The sequence below is a fragment of the Pongo pygmaeus genome, chromosome 6, assembly GCF_028885625.2.
Source record: "Pongo pygmaeus isolate AG05252 chromosome 6, NHGRI_mPonPyg2-v2.0_pri, whole genome shotgun sequence".
In the NCBI taxonomy this organism is placed as follows: Eukaryota; Metazoa; Chordata; class Mammalia; order Primates; family Hominidae; genus Pongo; species Pongo pygmaeus.
Window position 1 is genome coordinate 136,599,422 of NC_072379.2, and position 21,561 is coordinate 136,620,982.

Genomic DNA, 21,561 nt, shown 5'->3' on the forward strand with positions numbered 1-21,561 from the left:
TTACCAATAAAAATTAGCATTTTAATGCTAATAATATTCACAAAGCAGGGGTTTTTTTTTGAGAAAAAAAAAAGACTAGCTAAAATAGTTTAAATATTTTTGAAAGATAGGATTGATGTTAACAGAGTTACCAATGACAAATCAGTTAAGCCACCTAACATATAACCTTGCCGATGGTGCGACATTACAGGAAATAATTGTCTTTACTCTTTACCGTTAGCTCGTTGATTGCGGAAAATGCTCTTCTGCCGGTAGAATTATCTACACTTCCTTTTTGTGTAAACATAGACTATTTTGCTATACTAGCTCCCAGACAACTGAGAAGAAGACTTCAAAATTTCCCAGAATTACTGATTGTGCCCCTCCTTGCTTCATGAATTTATGTCAAGGTGACATTAGCATGTAATATATGCCTTAGAGGGAGAAAAGAGTCTGCTCTCTAGAAATACTTTTGACTTCACTTTGGGGTTTTAGTACATCTACTCTTCCCAGTAGTATCTCAAATGATCTAATAATCTTTGCAGAGCAATGTGCCTGATCAGGGAAGGTGAAGAGGCTGCTAAGAGTGAAAAAAACTACATCTCAAAAGAACTAGCTGCAGGACCTAATCAATATGTACTAGCAGGAATGGGAGAGTGTGGGGGACTGGATCCTGAGGGTGAAGGATGAAAAAGGGCAGAATTTACAGCTGGATAAAGGAGAATTTCCCATTGTGGGAGCCCTCATCTATAATAGAGGATTTAACACATCATCAAGAACCCTAGAAGATGATGATAACACCAGGGTGGCTCTTGAAAACTTGAACAAAAAAAAAATGACCCATGTTAAGTAAAGTAGAAATGCCCGAATTGCTGTGACAGAGGAAGAAGCAAACCAAATCTCAGAACTAGGTAGGCTAAAGCTGCTATATTAGGTACAGCTGAAAAGCCCATCAGTTGACTATGATCTGCCAGAGGCCCAAAGGACACTCCATTTACCAAAGCAATAAGAAATGTGCTGGTGAGAAGAGCACCAACATTATTGGGATGTTCAGAGGTGGCTCTCCCTCGTAGGTTAGCCCTGATGCTAGGAAACGCCTTACAGATTGGGCACTCTGACAGTAACTGGAATATAGAATTCTAAAATAATAGCACTAAACCATCAAAATAAAGTGGGTGCACTTATTGTAAGATTGAAGTTGCAGCCAAGGAGACTTGACCTAGAGAGCTATGGAAATGGTTAACATAGCATGACATCCCTACAAGAAAGATAGATTATCAGATAAAATAGATATTACTCAATTAATAGAATCAGAAGACATCAAGAATGGATGATCAAGAGAGATGAGGGCAGATGTTGCAATAAAAAGTCATAATCTTTTGCTCTGTTTCTCGACCTAAGCCAGTTTTCAAAGACAGAATCCATTGATTGAAGGAGAGGGTAAGTCCCCAGGAGAAGAATCTTACAACAACACAGCAAGACTCTAGGGTAACACTTTTCTGGTCTTTAACTAAAAGGACCTACATCCATTAACTTGGGTAGTTGTACGCTGAGGAGAGAGAGAAATGTCCAAATATTCTAAAGACTAATGGACAAGTGTACAAGTTGACGTGTATACCCTGGGTATGAAGCAGCACCAGGTATCTAATGGTCCCCTATTAAAATAAAGATACAGACCAGGCGTGGTGGCTCACACCTGTAATCCCAGCATTTTGGGAGGCCGAGGCGGGCAGATCACGAGGTCAGGAGATCAAGACCATCCTGGCCAACACGGTGAAACCCCGTCTCTACAAAAATACAAAAAAATTAGCCGGGCGTGGTGGTGCACGCCTGTAGTCCCAGTTACTCAGGAGGCTGAGGCAGGAGAATTGCTTGAACCTGGGGAGCAGAGGCTGTAGTGAGCCGAGATCATGCCACTGCACTCCAGCCTGGGCAACAGAACAAGACTCTGTCTCAAATAAATAAACAAACAAACAAACAAACATGAGGCCCAGTTAAACAAACAAACAAAAAGCAGGAGTCCAGCTGGGTACAGTGGCTCATGTCTGTAATCCCAGCACTTTGGGAGGCCGAGGTGGGCGGATCACCTGAGGCCGGGAGTTCACGACCAGACTGACCAACATGGAGAAAGACTGTCACTACTAAAAATACAAAATTAGCTGGGCGTGGTGATGCATGCCCGAAATCCCAGCTACTTGGGCCACTGACGCAGGAGAATTGCTTGAACCCAGGAGGCAGAGGTTGCGGTGAGCTGAGATCGCGCCATTGCACTCCAGCCTGGGCAACAAGAGCAAAACTCTTTCTCCAAAAAAAAAAAAGCAGGAGTCCTAGACCAGGGCTGGTTTTCAGAGAGTCTACTGGTTCCACAAATCCATCAGTATTAATTTCACTTGTCCTCAATTGTGTAAGTGGAGTGAACAGACTTGGAAACTGGCACAACCCCAAGACTGGTTTCTTGGTCTGTTGTGTAAGAGAAAGCCCAAGGGAAAGCTTCAAACCATCCTTCTAGCCATAACGAAATCAAAATCAAGTCACATTCTTAAGAAGTAATAGGCATTAAATTTATATTAATTTTGAAAGCTCTGATGATGGTATTGTGTTTATGTTTCCAAAATTATCTAAGTGCCACCCTTAAAGACTAAAGGAGGCAGGAGGCAGAGGTGGTGTACTCCAACATATCCCCATTTAATTCACCAGCCGAGATCCTACAAAACTGGACAAAGACTGGAGAATGGTGCCTGAATATCACAAGTTCAACTTAGTATACTCTATTTGCAGCCACTGTGCCAAATTTGGAATATTTCAGCCTTAAGTACATGACATGTGGCCAATGATTTGGGAAATGAACTTTTTCCATCCCTCTCTGAAAGGCGAATTCAAAACTATCTGCAAGTGCTTTCAGGGTTAACAGTACATTATTACAGGCATGTACCAGGGCTTTCAACTCTTCTGAATGTTATCCAGATATAATGCAAAGGAACCGGAACTGTGTGAGCATTCTGTAGGACATCATTTGGTCCACCATATCAGTGGCATCACATTAAAGCAGATGAGCAAGAAGTGGGAGGTACATCGGAGGTCCTGGTGAGAAGGAAGGTGGGAGATGAGCCCTATGAAGAGGCAGGGGTCCCACATGTCAATGAAGCTTCTAGGGGTCAGTAGTCCAAGGTATGCTAGAATATCCTTTCCAATCTGAAGAAAAAATTATTGCATTTCATAATTTAAACGACTAAGAATGAAGCACAGCACTTTATTTGGCCTTTCTGGGTTCTGGAGGCAGCATATTCCACATTTAGGAATGTGATCCATTTATTGGATGACATTAAATGCTGCCAGCTTAGAATGGGGCCCAGAGCATGAAACGTGCTGCAGCAGGTCCAGCCTGCAATGAAAGAATCCCTGTCACTCCATGTGATTAGAAATTTAGAGAAGGAGAAAAGATGCCCTGTGATGTTTATAACAAGCACCAATAGGAAAATCAACACAGACTCTAGGATTCTGAAACAAGGTTGTGCTCTCTGCAAGAGGGAACTATATACTTTTCAAAAATATTTTCTGGCAGGTTATTGTGCTCTGGTGGAGAAATACCTGTCCATCAATCACCAGGTGTCATGAGCTGAGTTCTGTCAGATCACTACGTCATAAGGTTGAGTGAGCCCAGCCTTAATCCATTGTTACAGTAAGTGGGACCATCTGAGATCTGGAACAAGCAGTACCAGGGATGCACGAGTAGGTGGCTCAGATCACCCACATTATCCACTATTATTACAGTACCAGGTCTCTCATTCAACTCACCTCTGGAAAAATGGGAGTACTGAATGACGAGCTTAAAGAGGAAAATGCTGAGATTGGTTCATGCACGGATCAACTTGGTATATACATCCAGGCCAAAAGTAAACTACTGCTGCACTGAAGCCTACTCAGGAGTGGGCCCTAGAGACAGGAATAATAAGTCCTCCTCATAGGCATAACTTCAGGTGAAGAAACTGGTCATCCCATTTATGTGAAAAGATAGGTGGCTTGACATAAGAATATATAATGATGCACAGGCAGTGATAAATGGCATGGCTGGTTGGCCAGGGCCCTGGAGGGAAACAGGAGGTCTAGGGAAGAGGTATATGGAAGGACATATGAAAGTAAGTACAAAGAGTGAAAAATCCTGATATTGCACATTAATTCCTACCAGAGAGCATTCCCTTTGTAAGAACTAAAATCTTAGACACAACGCAGGTACCATACTGTGTCATCAGCCAGCCCATTGATGGATGGTGCAATGGGCTTGTAAGTGTAGTACCCATGGTGGAGTGATGGATGCTATATGTGGGTCCAATAGCATGGGTGGCCAGTCACCAAAACTGAGCTGGCTCCTGCCACTGCTGAATTTCTAACCTGCCAGCAAAAGACACCAAAACTGAGAATCCAATATTGCATCATCCCTCAGAGAGAACAACCAGCTACTTTGAGGCAAACTGATTACACTGAACCGCCTCCACTTTAGAAGGGGCAGCAACTCATCTTGACTGGAATCAATGCATATTCAGGATATGGGCTTACCTCTCCCTTCTTCAGGGTCTCAGTCAGCACCACTAGGCAAGGGCTTATGAAATGTGTGACCCACGAACATAGGATCCTGCACAACATTGTGTCAGACCAAGGAAATTATTTTATGGCATAGAGGTGCAGAAGCGGCCATGTGACCATGAGATCCACTGGACCTATCACGGCCTACACCATCCAGAAGATGCAGGCCTGACAGAGAGATGGAATAATCTTTTGAAAATATAACACTGACTTCAGCTTTGAGAAAATATCCTATGAGCACCATCCACCAGACTCAATATGTTTACTCACTAAATCTATGATCATTTCATGGTGCTGTGTCTCCATGACAAAATACAGAAATACAGAAACCAGTGAGTGGCTATGCCTACTGCGGCCCACTTGGGGAGTTTGTGCTTCTGGTCCCCAGAGCTCCGGGATTTGAGGGTCTAAATCCCAGATGGATAATTTCTTCATCATGGGACATAACAGGAAGCTCCTAAACTTTAAGCTACCGCTGCACCCAGTTACTTTGGAATTTTTGTGTTAAGAGACTAGCAGGCACAGAAAGGAGCCAGCATCCTGACAGGAGTAATTGATCCTGATCGTTAGGCACAGATCTAGGTGTTACCTGACAACAGAAGCTGGAAGAATACATCTGGTAACCAGGAAATCCACTGGGACAGGCTTTGTAATGCTATGAACAATTTTAATAATAAATAGACAACTGCAGCAACCAAGACCAGGGAATCAGATTGCTGAGAGATGACGGCCTTAGTCCCCCTACCAGGTAGGTCACCTAAACCAGAAGCACTAGTTGAAAGTGAGACGAATCCAGGATAAGTGGTTGAGGAGAGAGATGACAAATATCAGTAGCAGAGGTAAGACCAGCTGCAACCATGGGGACTATAGTTTATCCCATATCCTTCCTCTTCTACGTTTCCCAGGAAATGCAACCAATCAGAACCCTGGAAGAGCTGCTCTAAAAATGTATGATACAAAACAAGGGATTCTGAGTAGCACCAGGAGTGGACAGTATTGAATACTGTGGCTTTCCACCCAGATAACTCTGCTTCAGGCCTGAGCCACTCATCTCATTCCCTCAGTTGAGAGGAGTCCTGGAAGCTGAAGGTCTTCAAATGAGTCACCCTCCCATCTTCAGGAATTGCCCTGAGCCTGAAAGAGTCACTTGAGCTGATACAGCTCGGATATCTGTCCCCTCTAGAATCTCCTGCTGAAACTTGATCCCCAGTGTTGGAAGTGGGAACTGTTAGGAGGTGTTTGGGTGATGGAGGCAGATCCCCTATGAGTGGCTTGGTGCTACATTCACAGCAATGAGTGAATTCTCTCTCATTAGTTCCAGTGACATCTGATTGTTGGGTGACACTGGCACCCCTTTTCTTTCTCTCTTGCCATGTGATCTCTACACTTAGGGCTCCTCCTTCCCCCTGCACCATGAGCAGAAGTTTCCTGAAGCCCTCACAGATGCTGGTGGCATGCTTCTTGTACAGCCTACAGAACTGTGAGCCAAATAATCCTCTCTTCTTTATAAACTACCCAGCCTCAGGTATTGCTTTATAGCAATGCAATGAATGAAGACATCAGCCAAGGACAGCCCTCGCCCAGTTGTGGGTCAAGGCCAAGGTCAAGGCCGGGCAACTCTAAAGGGCTCTTCCAGTTCCCCGTGGAGTTGGCTAAGGCCTCTGTTGTGACTGCCCCATAGTTCAACGTCTCCCTCTACCCAGTCCTGGTGCTTTTACTTCCCCATCAGTGTCACTCCTGAGATCACTTAATAAACTTCATGCACATAAATCTCAACTCAGAGTCCGTATCTTGGGAACCGTGAGCTAAAATAATGGTTTGGATCTGAAAAGGTAATAATATGCCTATCTTTTTATTGGACAAGACCATGAAAAAGGAAACATTTTCCATGTAAAAGGAAAACTGTCCTCTCAACAATACCACTTGCCTAGTAGATATCAAAATGGAATGCTGTGTTTAAACCAAAATTGCTTTTAACCAGCTGAAACTAATAAACAAGAATTATACCTGTTTACTAGACCTTCATCAAAATAAAAAACTTTCCTAACCAACTGTTAAACCAACTTGAAGGTACTTTTAGACTTACCTGACTTGTTTAATCAACTGTGGATGTACTTTTGGATTAATCCTGCCCTACAGGGAGTGAAAGCTCCAATTATTAACCAGCAGAACTTTGATTTTTACTTCTCAGCTAACTATTCAGCTCATATTTCTCTGCCTGGATTATAAATAAACTAAGCACTGGCTTTGCTCATCACTGTGGTGGTCAATTTAAAGAATATATAAACATGCTTTTTCTTTAACAAGAGAGAATTTTATATCACTTCTTTTTCTTCCTTGAAATCATATTTCATTTCATTGTTTTTTTTAATTAAAGGAGATTTTTTTCTGACATCAATATTTCATATGTCTGTCTGACATTCCTAGGCTTTTACACCTGGGGCAAAGACTGAGAAGAATGATTTCCGTCATAAGCGGATTGAAGAAAGGCAATTTGGAAAGGGAGGTCAGCACAGGAATCACAAAAGTGTTCTCAGGCAGGTCAGATTCAGGTTTTAATAAAGAGACAAATGGTGAATGAGGATTTGGGAACTGCTTCCCTTACCCCTTTCCAAGCCTGCCTGCCCTAGGGAATCCCAGTGTGTCCCAGGAATGAGCACAGCTCAGCTTGTAAATATCAGCTTGGTGGCTTCAGAACTCCTCCTTTTCATTCTCCAGATACTCTTACTCATTTGCTGGTGACTCTCTGGACCTTTCTGTCCCTTTGCTTCTCACCTTCCACTTCTTCGTCTCTTCTTTCCTCTCCATATACATTTTGTTCATGTTCCTCCTCCAATTTTTATCTTAAATGTCATTATTTTCTTCATTTCCCCAATGCTTCTTTTTTTTATTTTTGCCGTTTTATGAATTTTCAGTCTCTTATCTGGCAAGAATAACGATATATATATATATATATACACTCACACACATATACATATATATGTACACACATAGATATATAGGTGCACACACAGATATATATACATATATACACATATATACATATGTAAATAACTTTTGCCTTTTTATGAATTTTCAGTCTCTTATCTGGCAAGAATAACTATATATATATACACACACACACACGTATGTACACACACAGATATATATATATGTACACACATAGATACACATATATACACATATATACATATGTAAATAACTATAACACATTGATTATATATTTTATACAGAGATATTTATTATGTTATATTTATATATTTTTATAATTTCTCAGTTTTACATGCCTTACTAATTTAAAAGGCAGAGAAGCTGTATGTTTCTAATTTCTCTCTTAAAAAATACTAAATTTTTTATTATTTGTACATAGCCTATAATTGATTTGCTTTTCATGAAGAAACTAGCTCTCCTCAACTGGCATCCAAATATGAGGTACACATTTACCATACACTGCTTTACATATATGATCTCATCTATCTGACAGTAATCCTAAATAGGAGAACACAAAGATTTCAAAAATGTTTGGATTTGCTTTTCTGATTGTTTGTTCATTTTGATAAAATGTTTTTACTTGCTAATATCTAGTTTATACTTCAATCAAATTCAGCAACAAAGAGAGAGCAAGAACATATGAAATATGCGATGAGATCAGTCCCTTAAAAAGACTGGAATCAAAACCGGAGATTTATCATGAGACACATGACTTGGGCCAGATTCTCCAAAAAGGAGGGTAAATATGTAAGAAGCAGAATCAGCCCTGCTGAGGAAGTGAGGAAGAAGGACAGAAGCCATTTGTCTCTGAGGACCATCTGATCAGGGGACAAAGAGGCCATTTGCTTGTGTACCTGGAACCTTTTGGGACTGGGACCTTGCGTACCTGGAACTTTTTGGACCATGTCCCCCATCACGATCAGGGGGCAAAGGGGTCATTTGCCTGGGTACCTGGGACCTGAACACCATGACAGGAAGTGTCCTCACTGCCACCCTGGCCTGAGGTTTGGGCTTCTGCTCCCCATGTAGGTCCTCTGGGTTCACAAGTACCAGCAGGCCCAGCAGCAGCAGCCAGAAGAAGGTAGACGGGTGGGCGGGAACTACTGAAGAATGAACAAAGGGCCCCAGAGTGACCAGGGCACTGTATTTGCTGTGATGACCAGGATAGTGACCACACCTAAAGACCCAGGGAGCAACGACAGTAGTAAAATGGTTCTACAGATGAAAACTGGGGACTGCAGCAAGGACCCCTTAGCCCCCATCCTCTTTCCTTTTAAAAAAAATTCTTTGGGGGTATAATTTACTTTAAAAAACTATACACACTTCATGTATACAATTTGATGAGTTTGGAGATAAGTATTCACCCATGAATCACCACAATCCATGCCAAAAGCATATCCATTACTCCAAAAATCTTTTCCTGCCCTGTTTATTTATTATTAGTTTTTTTTGTTTTTTTTGTTTTTTTTGTTTTTTTTGTTTTTTGGTGGTAAGAAGACTTAACAGTACAACCCTCTCAGGAAATTTTGAAGTATTCAACACAGTATTGTTAATTACAGGCACTGTGGTGTACAGTAGATCTCTAGGACTTACTCGGCTTGCATAACTGAAACTTTGTGCCCTTTGCCTAATAATTCCCCATTTCCCCCTCCCAGGACGAATCTATAGGATATTATGCTTAAGTGAAATAAGACAGACACAGAAGGACAAACACTACATGATACCACTAGTATGAGAAATCTAAAATAGTCAAAACTCATAGGAGCAGAGAGTAGAACGGTGGTTGTCCTTGTCCCCTTTCTTGATACTCAGCCAAGGGGAGAAGGGCCAGGCTTCCAGCAGTCATGTGGGCAGGGGCTTTATGGAGCATCCTGAATTCCTTGCCCTTGTACTGCCCCCTCTCTATCTACTCATAATCCTCCTGAGGCTACTGGGAGAGGTTTCCTTTGCTATAGCTGCACAAACACACAGACAGGCAAATAACCAAACCTGCCCAGCCACTGCATGGATCCTCACCCTTAAACTTTCCTTCCTTGTCCTTAACCTTAACTCCCAGGGTACACATTTTCAGAATAGTAGAATACACTGCTTTAAGTTGATAAGGGGACACTCCTGAAAGGCCCAAGTCAGTATTTTCCATTATTTTTGTACTCTATAATCCCTTTCATTACCCATGTAATATCCCAACTGCACTCCCATGAACTAGTTTTAAACACTTTGGCATTTTTATGTATAATTTACATATTGCACCCTAAGTTCATTCTCAAGTTAGTTTTTAACAATATTTACTACAAATAAAGAGTAGTTTTGACATTTTCCCATTTAATAAATACTGCATGCTATTTAAAAAATATATGAAAATACATAATATTTATGGACAAATAATTCATATTAATGTAGCATGTTTGGTTAGGGAACCGATATGGTTTGGCTGTGTCCCCACTCAAATCTCATCTTGAATTGTAACTCCCACAATTCCTACATGTCATGGGAGGAACCCGGTGGCAGGTGATTGAATTATGGGGGCAGGTCTTTCCTGCACTGTTCTTGTGATAATGAATGAGTGTCATGAGCTATGATGGTTTTAAAAACGGGAGTTTCTCTGCACAAGCTCTCTCTTTGCCTGCCACCATTCACATAAGATGTGACTTGCTCCTCCTTGCCTTCCACCATGATTGTGAAGCCTCCCCAGCCACGTGGAACTGTAAGTCCAATAAATCTCTTTCTTTCGTAAATTGCCCAGTCTCGAGTATGTGTTCATCAGCAGCATGAGAACAGCCTAATACAGGAACTGAACGTATAAAAAATGTAGACAAAGTTTAACTATGTATTACAGGTTGAACATCCCTAATCTGAAAATCAAAAATCCAAAATGCTTCAAAATCCAAAACCTTTTGAGTGCCAACATGATGCCACGAGTAGAAAATTTCACACCTGACCTCATGTGATAGCTCATAGTAAAAACATTGTTTCATGCACAAGATTATTTAAAACATTGTATAAAATTACCTTCAGGCTTTGTGTTTAAGTGTAGCATGAAACATAAATGAATTTCATATTTAGACTTGGGTCCCATCCCCAAGATATCTTATGTATATGCAAACGTTCCAAAATCCGAAAAAAATCTAAATCCAAAAACTTCTGGTTCCAGGAATTTCAGATAAGGGATATTCAATGTGTATACTGCATTTAAAACTGGTTTCAAGAATTGATGTTTGAAATTTTTAAATTTTGATTTTCAAAAAGTTAGCTTATTTTTATAACTTTTACATATGAATAAATAAAAGATAAGCTTTCAAGTTGTGATTTACAAACATATTTTCACAATTACCATAATGCTAGGTTTGGATGTTTGCTTCCCTCAAAAAATGAAGAGTCAAAATAGCCATAATCATTACTATATTTTTTGAATATAGATTTTTTGAAGCACTATAGACAACTTGGTGTTTCATAAATTTTGATTGAATGAAGGCAATGTGTAGATCTAGTGAAGATCAGAGACATGTTTACAGCAAAAGTATGCATTCTGCCTCCAACCATTGATTGACTACAGGTTTGCATTAAACAATATGTGCTAGATCAATTCCATCTGCCTCTCAAGTTCTACTCTCCATCCTTCTCTACTCAATGACTCATTGTAAAGAGTTGGCTTTTACGGATTGCATCAAACAGTCCCTTGTGCTCTGGTTTCTGTTGGGTTTGGCCACTAGAACATGAAGGTAGGTGGAACGGGGTATCTATTTCTCCAGGCTGTAGGTCACCACAGGGTGGCTGAGTATTGTGACTGAAAGTTGCAGCTCCTGGGAAGGGGTCCTCTCCATCTCCTCACCTCTTCAGCCTTAGCTTGACCACAGCTCTCTAACATTAGTCACAGTGTTCTCCATTTTTTCTTGTGGTTCCACCACCGCCCCCCATGCTTTTCACACATTTTAAATATTCTCCTCATTAAACTCTCATCAAATTACATAATTTGAACATGAGCATTTTGTCTCTTTTCTGCCTTGACCCTGACTCTTATGTAATCAAGGACTATGAATGACAACAAAAAACTGCAGAAGGGTTATAAACCTAGTAGCCTGAGGCATTCGGCTAACGTTAAAGGAACTGAGCAATTAAATCATGAGTTATCTCATCTGATCTCTGTTAAATGCCACACACACTCAGCCAAACACATATGTAAGGCAAGAGAAAATCAGTCCAAACATCATTTTATTGTTTATTTTAAAAGTAGAAATGGAAACCACAAACCCTCTTTAACCATAAACACTTCCTAAAAAATCCGTAAAGTTTACAAGTCATCAGTTGGGAAAAAAAAAAAAAGTTTTGCTAAGTGAAGCAATTATTTTTCACTCCACCCCAATGAGTAAATTATGGAATAATGTGTGTGTGTGTGTATGTGTCTGTATGGGGGATGGAGTAAGGTTTAAAAGTCTATGAATATGAATAAGAATGTACAACACTACTGATGAAAATTATGTATAGCACTAATGTTTGGAGTGAATTTTCATTACTTAATCTATAAATGGAAATAGAGCCATAGCTTTCTTGTCCAGGGTGGAAGCTGGAATCCAAGGAAGGGTAATTTATTATGTGGCAAGGAGACAATCCCACCCATCCCATAATTGTTTGAGTCTTGAAGAATTCATGGAGAAGCTGGATTATAAACACATGACTATAATAGTGCAATATTTTTGAAACATGATGTGACAAGCTGGATCACTGACTTCCCCACTGACCACGGACATGCAGCGAGCTGTGCTCATGGCATGATGGCTGGCTGAGAACACTGGCAGGAAAGGAGACACAGTAACTCAGGGTGGAGGAAGCCCAGTTCTTCCTGTTCAGTTGACCATGCCAACAAGAGGCCAGAAGAGAGTGCAATATGGCACTAGGGAACACTTGTCTCAAAGTATAAAATGTTTATTGATTTTCTTTTAATAAAATCCCTCCCACTCCATTACGGCTTACGTTATTGAGGTGGTGCCAGCTACTGGGCTCCAGTGAAGATATTTTTCCAAAGTGAAGGGCCTATTCATCCAGATTCTTACTACTCTTTACATCTCTGACCCAAAAAATGGCTATGCCTGCCTGGCTGCAGCATACTGTTACCCTCACACGCATGCACACACACACACATGCACACTTATGGGAAAGTTACAGTCGATGATTCTTGAAGTAAAAGAAAATACATAAGCCCCAAGGCAACACCTTGGAAGAGGTTGATGGACCCAAGAGAGAAAGGTCATGTGAGAATAGAAGTGTGACCTCCTTTTCCCCAGGACATGTAAGATGGCCAATAAGAATCAGTACAAATCTTTCCACTTCCCCCTTCCACCTTGTTTACTTTGTTTTATTTCACCCTGCTTTCACCCTGTTTTGTTCATCCTCTTTACAGGATAAAAGAGAACCAACTGAGAGCCACCGGGCTGAACTGGAGGACAAAATACTGGTTACAATGGAGGCCTATGCCCTGGAGGCTAAGGTGTGTAGCCTTCCAGAGAAGACCTTCGTAACCAGTGGTTACAGCATATTTTCTTCCCAGGCATTGGGCAAAATAGCAAAATTAATGCAATTTTTTCCAAGTCTCCCTCCCTCACCCTCCACAACCCTACCTCAGGCAGCCAATATTTCCTTGCATTGCTCTACTGTCAAGAATGCTGCACTGGGTAGCTCACACCAATGCTTGACCCAAAGGAGTCACATGAATAAACAAACAGAGGAATAATTAATTATTTAGGAATATATTTCCCCCAAACTATCTTGCTCTCCGCCAAATCAAAACTTCCCTTTACTAATGACCATCAGCTTACTATTAATGTCATTTAAATTGGTGGTGAATCACACTATACCTACTTATAGTGATATTCACCACCAGTTTAACCCTCCCAGAGGACCCTGTCATCCTTAAAGTAGATCTTTGTACATTGGAAAAAGCTGTAACCCAAATCTGTTGGGGTCAATGACACATGGAATCTATGGCATTTAATAGTATACAATCATAACACCCCCACCCCTTGCTCCAGCTCACTTTTCCAAGTGGCACTGCATCCTGAGGGGCCTATAACCAGTCATGATGACAGACAAGGTAGATATAAATAACCACAAATAAAAAGGACATCTCTTCCATGAACTGGATAATGTCCCAAGGGAGAAACACATTTCTAGTTTCTGACCATGTTGTCCTAAACAGTTCCGCCCAAACACACTTTTATATTAGCGAGCGTAGTGTTGCTCAAACCCATTGATTTGCTGCTACTGGCCAAAGTATGATGAGCCAGTTGTCTTCATGAAGGTATTTTCACAAAATAGTTATATTTTCAAAAATCATCAATGAAATTCACTGTAAGAATGCATCCATGTATCTTAAAATGTACTAATTCTTTTTATTAACACCATTGCCTCATGCAGTGAGTTCTAGAACAACTACAATGCCTCTTAAGGAGACCTGGACAAGTAAGGTCTTTCAGAAAGGAACTGATGTAGTGAACACTGGATTTGGGGACAGGACTCATCTACCTCAGTTACTTGCAGAGGCCTGCAGAGCCTCCTGCGAGGTCATGAGGTGGCTGGGCTCTTACCTTACCACACTGCTTACATTTCCCCTCCTGCCGACGCCTGTGCACCCAGTGATGACGTACAAAATTCTGTGGGAAAACAAAATTAAATGAATATTTTTTAAAATTTATTTTTATAGACAGGGTCTTGCTCTGTCACCCACACTGGAGTGCAATGGTATAATCATAGTTCACTGCAGCCTCGAACTCCTCTGCTCAAGCAATCCTCTCATCTCAGCCTCCTGAATAGTGGGAACTACAGGCATGAGCTACTGCACTTGATTGAATATGTTTTAATTTGCAAACCTCAAGATTCATTTTTTAATGTGGTAATACTATTGATTTATATAAACCATGATCTAAGCCCAGATGAGCCCAGAAACAAATATTTATGGGTATGACTTGTTTGACAATAAACATGAATCTACGTGGACAAATTAAGTTACTTCTCCAGCCCCAAAGATCTTTCATATCTGTAGATTCCACTTCTCATGCCCTCCCTCCATGTCTTCCTAGTGGCAAGTGGTCACACGAGATTGCTGTTACTCTACTGTCTTACTAGTCAAACACTGCAGATTTGTGAACACATTAGAGGACCTTGAGCTGGGAGACAACTGAGGCAGGTAAAAGAAATATCCAAACAAAAGTGGAAAGGTGAAGGGGAGAAGCTGAGACAACAATATCCAGTTCAATTTAACAAATAGGTATGTAGTGCTTTATCTGTGGCAGGCAGACACTATACCAAACATTCTAGCTAGAGATAATGTAGATCAAACTCTCAGAAAGAGATCTCCTAATACAAGACGTAGACGTGAGAATTATTCACTAGATAGAGTGAAGAAAGAGAAAAGCTGAAGGCAAGAGATGTCAAGGACAAGAGATATAAGCATATCGATGATGTTTTTGCAATGGTATTGTGTTTAAACCATCCTTGGGCACCTTGAGCTATTACAGATTAGCTTTCAAGGTCTATCTTTGTCTCAGACTGTAGGAAACACAGAAAGTCCTCTTCCTCCCAAGTAGACAAGCACTCCTGGGGCAGAGTCAAGCAGCGCCATTCACCACTGGTTCTCAGGATACATTACAAGAAAGTCATCCTCAGGACTAGGAATGCAGGCAAGCCCTAATAACTTACAAACAATTCATCCCTCTGACACCAATACCCCTAAAGTACTCATTGTTTTCTTTTGCCCTTTTCTGGGGAAACACACTTTATCTAATTCTAACATGTCTATTGTAGGGTCTAGCCATAGCCCTTATTTTCCCTTTAAAAACCACTTTAATATATATTCAATTATTCAAATTTTTCCTACATGCAAGGCACTGTTCTATTAGTAAGTACAGATGGACAGAAAATAGATCAGTGTAGAGGGAAAAAAAGTTTTATATCAAGGCATGAAATTCAGAGTGACGAGAAACCACTAATAAGCATTAGCATTATCAATACTGAAATGCCACCTCTGTTTCTCTTAATAATGTCAAATCCACTTAAACTAAAACTAAACAAAGACCCTGGAGGAATAATGGCCTTTTAACTATAATCAGATATAAATAAGTACAATGGTCCCACAATTTAGTTTAATGTTTGTCTCACTTTTCCTACTACCACAGTTTAATAAAACAAAGACACAAGCTTAGATTGTTCTAAGAAAGAAGCTAATTATAATAGCTAACACTTGTTGAGTACTGTGAGCCATGCACTTTAAAAAATATTTTATAAGTAATAATTCTTCTAATCTTCATGAGAATTTTCATGAGTAGAGACGCCACTTAGTTGGAATATATCAGTAAAATCCTATGAGTTGTTGAAATATTGAAATATGTTGATTGGGAAATTGCAGTTTAGTGCCCCTACCATCTCTCGGACTCCTCCCTTGCATCCCCTCAACATTAGAGACCACTTCTACCTCCTCATTATTAAGTAATTATAATGTTAATTTCTGACATAATAGGTCTCCAGGATCCTATTCCAATGATCTCTCTCTTCTGAAAACAAATCATGTTGTCTGAGCAATGTTACTGGTTCCCCCAAAGAATCTCAGAATGCTGGGCTGGGCCCAGCTGGTGGTGCTTGTCTGTACAATCTTAAATATCCACATGGATGGACAATTCTGGGTCCTGTGGCTGGCTGTGGCTTTCAAGAAAGTGATGGCAATTCCAGAATCACCTGCCCAGTTATCAGTATCTATCCCATTAGTTCAGTACAAAAATTCTACTAAGGATGAAGGCACTGGACCCTCTACCTCTTTACTTTGCAGCTGAGGCTACTGCTGACACCTTTAGCATCTGCCTACTCAACGGATAAGATGAGAACCTTAGTCCACCGCCTGCTTAGGAATAAGGGTTAGGGAGAACCGGAGCCAGCTGCCAACTGCAGCATATCCCAATTCACACTACAGTAGGGCACATTATCAGAGGGTTTGACTTGAATGGTCAACATCATTCTCATTTTACAGATAAGGAAACTAATGCATAGAAGTGGTTACTCAAAATGTAAAGGTCAAAGTGAGGGTCCAAACCCAGACAGGCTGGCAGCAGAATCTGTGCTCTTACCATTGTGTCACTGTGCCTTTCCTCTGTTCCGCAAGACAGGGCTCACGCTACTTCAACATGACACACCAACAAATGATTTCAATGACATTCAGTAGTAGAAATATTGAATATATAAAAATGTCAGACAGTATCATACAGAATAGAAAAATGTAATATAATTGCTGTTAGTGTAGCAGAAGCTGAGGGAAAAGGAACAATATCATTGATGTTCAGAAAAAATCTGTAGTTATTGAGATTATAAATCACCTAATGACTATCAATTTAAGAAGAAACATGTTGGAAACATTTGATGCAATTACCTGTGTGAAATCATGGCTGACTCATGGGATCATTTAGCAAGTGACAGCTCTACTCAAAAGAGTCAACCAACACTTTCCATAAATCAACAATTATTTAGAAATCTTAACACTGACTTCATCATTTGCACTGCAACACACAGTTATCCCTTCTTCCCAGGAGATATGTTCTAAGATTCCCAGTGGATGACTGAAACTAGGGATAGTACCAAACTTTACATATACGATTCTTCAATCTCATAACTGAGAAAACTACTAAGTGATGAATGGGCAGGTAGTGGATATGCTGGACAGAGAGGTGATTCATATCCCAGGACAGAGCAGGATGGCACAAGATTTCGTCGTGCTACTCAGAACAGCATGCAATTTAAAACTTATGAATTGTTTATTTCTGGGATTTTCCATTTAGTATTTTTGGACTGTGGTTGACCTTGGGCAATTGAAACTTTGGAAAGCAAAATCATGGATAAGAGGGGACTACTGTATATAATTTGGTAAGCAGATGTAGAATATCATATAGTTTAGTCAAGGAATAAAAAAGAACATTTAAAAATTATTATTTAAATATTACTCTCTATGGCTCTACCATTTGTTAAATATTTTTAATATCATCCTTCCTAGAAAATAAGCTGAAAACTAAGGCATGGATTGATAAACTAATTTATACAAAATCACTATCATACAAGAAAATGAGTAATTGTCTCCAAGCTACAGCTCTGTGATTTGAGATGTCCAGCATCCTTCTGTTCAGAGTTCTTTTTAGGCCCAATATAAATTTATTCTACTCCTGCTTAATTATAGTTTGAACAAAGCAAACATCCAATACATGTGTGTTGAATTGAATGGAATTATCCACCTAATTTCTTTGACAATTAAATCACATAGTTACCATGGAGGAGGGGAGGATCATCAATCGCCTTCATCGATAAGGAAAAAAAGTTACTATAGAATCATTTATTCTAATCCTCATTTCCCAAGTGCTTTAATTTCTCACACTCTTTTCTTTTGACCATTATTAAGAGCTCCTAAGTTGCTGAACTGACGTTGGACTCAGGATCCTTAACACTGCAAATGTGACTGTTGATATACTGTTGTTAAGATAGGAAAGCAAGGCTTCTAACACCATAAAACCTTTTTATTGCTCATCAATAACTTCTGAATTATTCATAAACAACTTCAAGTACTGGGCAAGGACAGGGCTATTACTTACAGGTGTTAAAATATTGGTAATGCATTATTTCAGGGCTTATATTCAGTATTGTTAGCAAACATACACAATACAATTGCTTGGCTATTTTCAAACAGCCAGTTGAACTGGGATAAAAGACTACAAATTGGGTTCGGTAAATACTGCTCAGGTGATGCGTGCACTAAAATCTCACAAATCACCACTAAAGAACTTACTCACGTAACCAAATACCACCTGTCCCTCAAAAACCTATAGAAATAAAAAATTTTATATATATATGTATATATATATATATGTATATTTCATAGAGTTTGAAAGGATCTTAGAAATCATAACCCAATCCGTTATGGCTTATGACTAAGAAAAAGGAGATCCAGAAAGATTCAACTTGGATGACTCCAACAAATATTTATTTACAACTTGTCACATGTCAGGCACTATGCAAATGCCAGGGCATAGTGACCAACAATCTGTGCTCCAGAGACTCTTAACACTTAGTGAAAACGAAGCAGAGGTATAATTTGAACTAGGGTCAAACTAATTCTAAAGCAAATGTTCTTTCATTTACTAAATAAACATCTGAATTAGTAGCAGTAAGAATTCTTAATTTTTAATTAAGAATATCAAATGGGTCACAGTCAGTGAGTCATAAGTTTCATCTTCAAAATGTTCTTTTAGACTAAGAGTTCCTAAACATTTTGGGAGAAATGAATACCTTTGTAAATGCATTCAGTCAGCAGATATCCATCAGTCACATACTCCGTGTTTTGGTGCAATTAATTTAGGAGAAAATCTATGAGTGATCTCCCCAAATTTACACTAAAGAAGGGAGATATTCTTTAGACAAGCAAACAGTGATATGCATAAATTATTATGGTATACAAAGTGCCCTGAAAAGAAAGAACAAGATACTTTGATAAAGAACAATATGCTATGTATTTAAAGGTGGCTGTAAAGGAAGACCTCTGCAAAGGACTGGGGTTTGTGTTCCCTCAAAATTTGTATGTTGAAATCCTAAACCCCAACGCAATGGTAATAGGAAGTGAGGTGTTTGAAAGGTGATCAAGTAATGAGGGTAGACTCTTCATGGATGCAATCAGGGTCCTTATAAAAGAGACCACAGAAAGCTCTCTCACCCTCTTTCCTCCACATGAGAATACAATGAGAAGGTGGCAGTCTGCAACCCCAAAGAGGGCCCTCACTAGAATTGGACCACGCTGGTACATTGATCTTGGACTTCCAGCTTGCAGAACTGTGAGAAATAATTTTTGTTGCTTATAAGCCACCCAGTCCATGGTAATTCATTACAACAGCCTAAACAGACTAAGACAATGGCTGAGGGGGATGATATTTGAACTGAGGCCTAACTGTAAGAAACAGTCACGCAAAGAGATTTTCAGTACAGCAGTGAAATACACAAATATCCAAAGGTGGGGAATATCTTGGTATATGCCTCATAAATGGAAAGAAAGTTCATGTGGGAGCTGGACGTGGCTGGAAAGGCAGGCAGAGGGCCAGACAATGTGGACCTTTTCATGCCAAGACAGAGGGTTTGCTTTTGCTCTAAGAGTTATGGAAACCATTGGAGAGTTTTAAGCCAGGGAAAATTACATTAGGTTGGCTCAAAAGTAATTGCGGTTTTTGTCATTACTCTCAATTACTTTGCACCAACCTAATAATCTGATTTTCATTTTGAAAGATCACTCCTTTAAGTCATGGGTGGATTGAAAGTGAAAACTGAAGAATCATGAAGCTATTGCATTGGTCAAAGGGGAGAGGTCACAGTATCTTACTTTAAGGTGCTGATAACAGAATTGGAGACAGTTGGATGGATTTGAAATACATTTTATAAATAAAATTGAAAGGACGGGCAAATGAATTAGATGTGGGGAGTCTATGAGAGAAGGAATAAACATGACCCCCTAGTTTTCTCAGTTGAGAAGCCAGATCAACAGCCATCTCATTTCCTGAGGTGCATAAGATTTTCTTAAAATCATTTTTATGGTGATGGAAATAGTCTACTGTTTGATGTATTATATTTGAGATGACTGTGATACATTCAAAAGACATGCCAAGTAGAACTCCAAGAAAGGCAGACTGGAAATGTAAAGTTAGGAGTTGTCAACCCACATGCTATTTGAAGCTATGAGACTGGATGAGCTCCTCTAACAGGAGTGGGCAGAGAGAAGAGAACATAGAAAAGAACTAAGCTCAGAGGGATTTGCAGAGGTTGGGGGAGCGAGCAATGAAAAAGAATAGCAAGGGCCATCTGATGAAACAAGAAGAAAATTAGGAAAGGGTGATGTGAGAAGCCAAGAGAGGAGAGCATTCCAAGAAGGATGGAATATGTAGTATCTTGAATATTTTTGAGAGACTGGATAAGGAAAGAACAGAAAAATAAATAATACCTAATACATTTAGCATATAGGAGATCATAGGCAACACTGAAAAAAGAAGCAATTTCAGTAAATGGATAGAGTAGATATCAGATCAGAACAGGTTACAATGACTAGAAAGTGACATACTGAAAATAATTTATACAGTTAACACTTTCTGGAAGCTTGGCAGTGACCACAAAACTGAGAATTAGAGCAGTAGGTAAGACACAGTTGGTGGCTAAGGAATGTTTTTGGTTTTTTTTAAAGACAGAAATTATTAGAGCGTGTTTATGCTGATAGAAATTATCTACAAATGAGGGGATGAAAATACATAAAAGGAAGGAATTTCAAGTACTTGATAAGAAGACAAGGGAGAATATCCAAAACCCTTATGGAAGGTCTAGCTTCAGAGAAGTGGTACAGACTAATGAAAACCAAAAGCATCTTGTATCAGAAAAATTGAACGATTAAAATTGTTTCTCTTTCTCTTTTCCCCTGCCTCCACATTGACCTATCAATTGAGAGAGATACATATTGGAGGGCAGGAAGCTAAAGGTGAATCCCCTGGTTGGAAAGTCATAAACTCCATCTTAACTTGAAGCTACCCCTTCTAGTTTCCTAAATAAAGCACCTCCTTCAATTGAGTCACCACTGAGTTACCTTCCGGCCCACACTGTCTGCACTCTGGGTGGCATTGAGGCACCACAGCCCTATCATTCTTCTCCAGCTTTCCTCACCCTGCGCATGGCCCACCTTCCTATTGCTGCCATGCTGCACAAACACAGTGGGAGAAGACAACTGATGGGGACGACTATGTTTTTCTCTTTCTACAAGCTCCATCCCAACCTACTGTCTTTCCACATGTTCTCCCAATCCTTTTGCATTGTCACTAGCAATTATAGCATTCATATTCATGTTGTCTTTTTTCATCAACTCTCTTTAAATGTTTGTGATTCTCGGATATCTCCTATTCCCACTCTCCACATTCATCTATTCCCACAGCTTTCATTACTGTGTAAATATGCTGATGACTCACAATG

General features: G+C 39.9%; 1 protein-coding gene across 4 annotated transcripts in view; it reads right to left on the minus strand.

The window, feature by feature from the left end:
* Window positions 1–21,561, minus strand: part of DGKI (diacylglycerol kinase iota) — a 396,652-nt gene that overhangs the window by 243,150 nt on the left and 131,941 nt on the right. For all 4 annotated transcript variants that reach the window (XM_054495165.2, XM_054495166.2, XM_054495164.2 and 1 more), the window contains exon 6: window positions 14,130–14,195. In XM_054495165.2, the coding sequence (XP_054351140.1) occupies window positions 14,130–14,195 (66 nt within the window). The remainder of the gene's footprint in view (window positions 1–14,129; window positions 14,196–21,561) is intronic.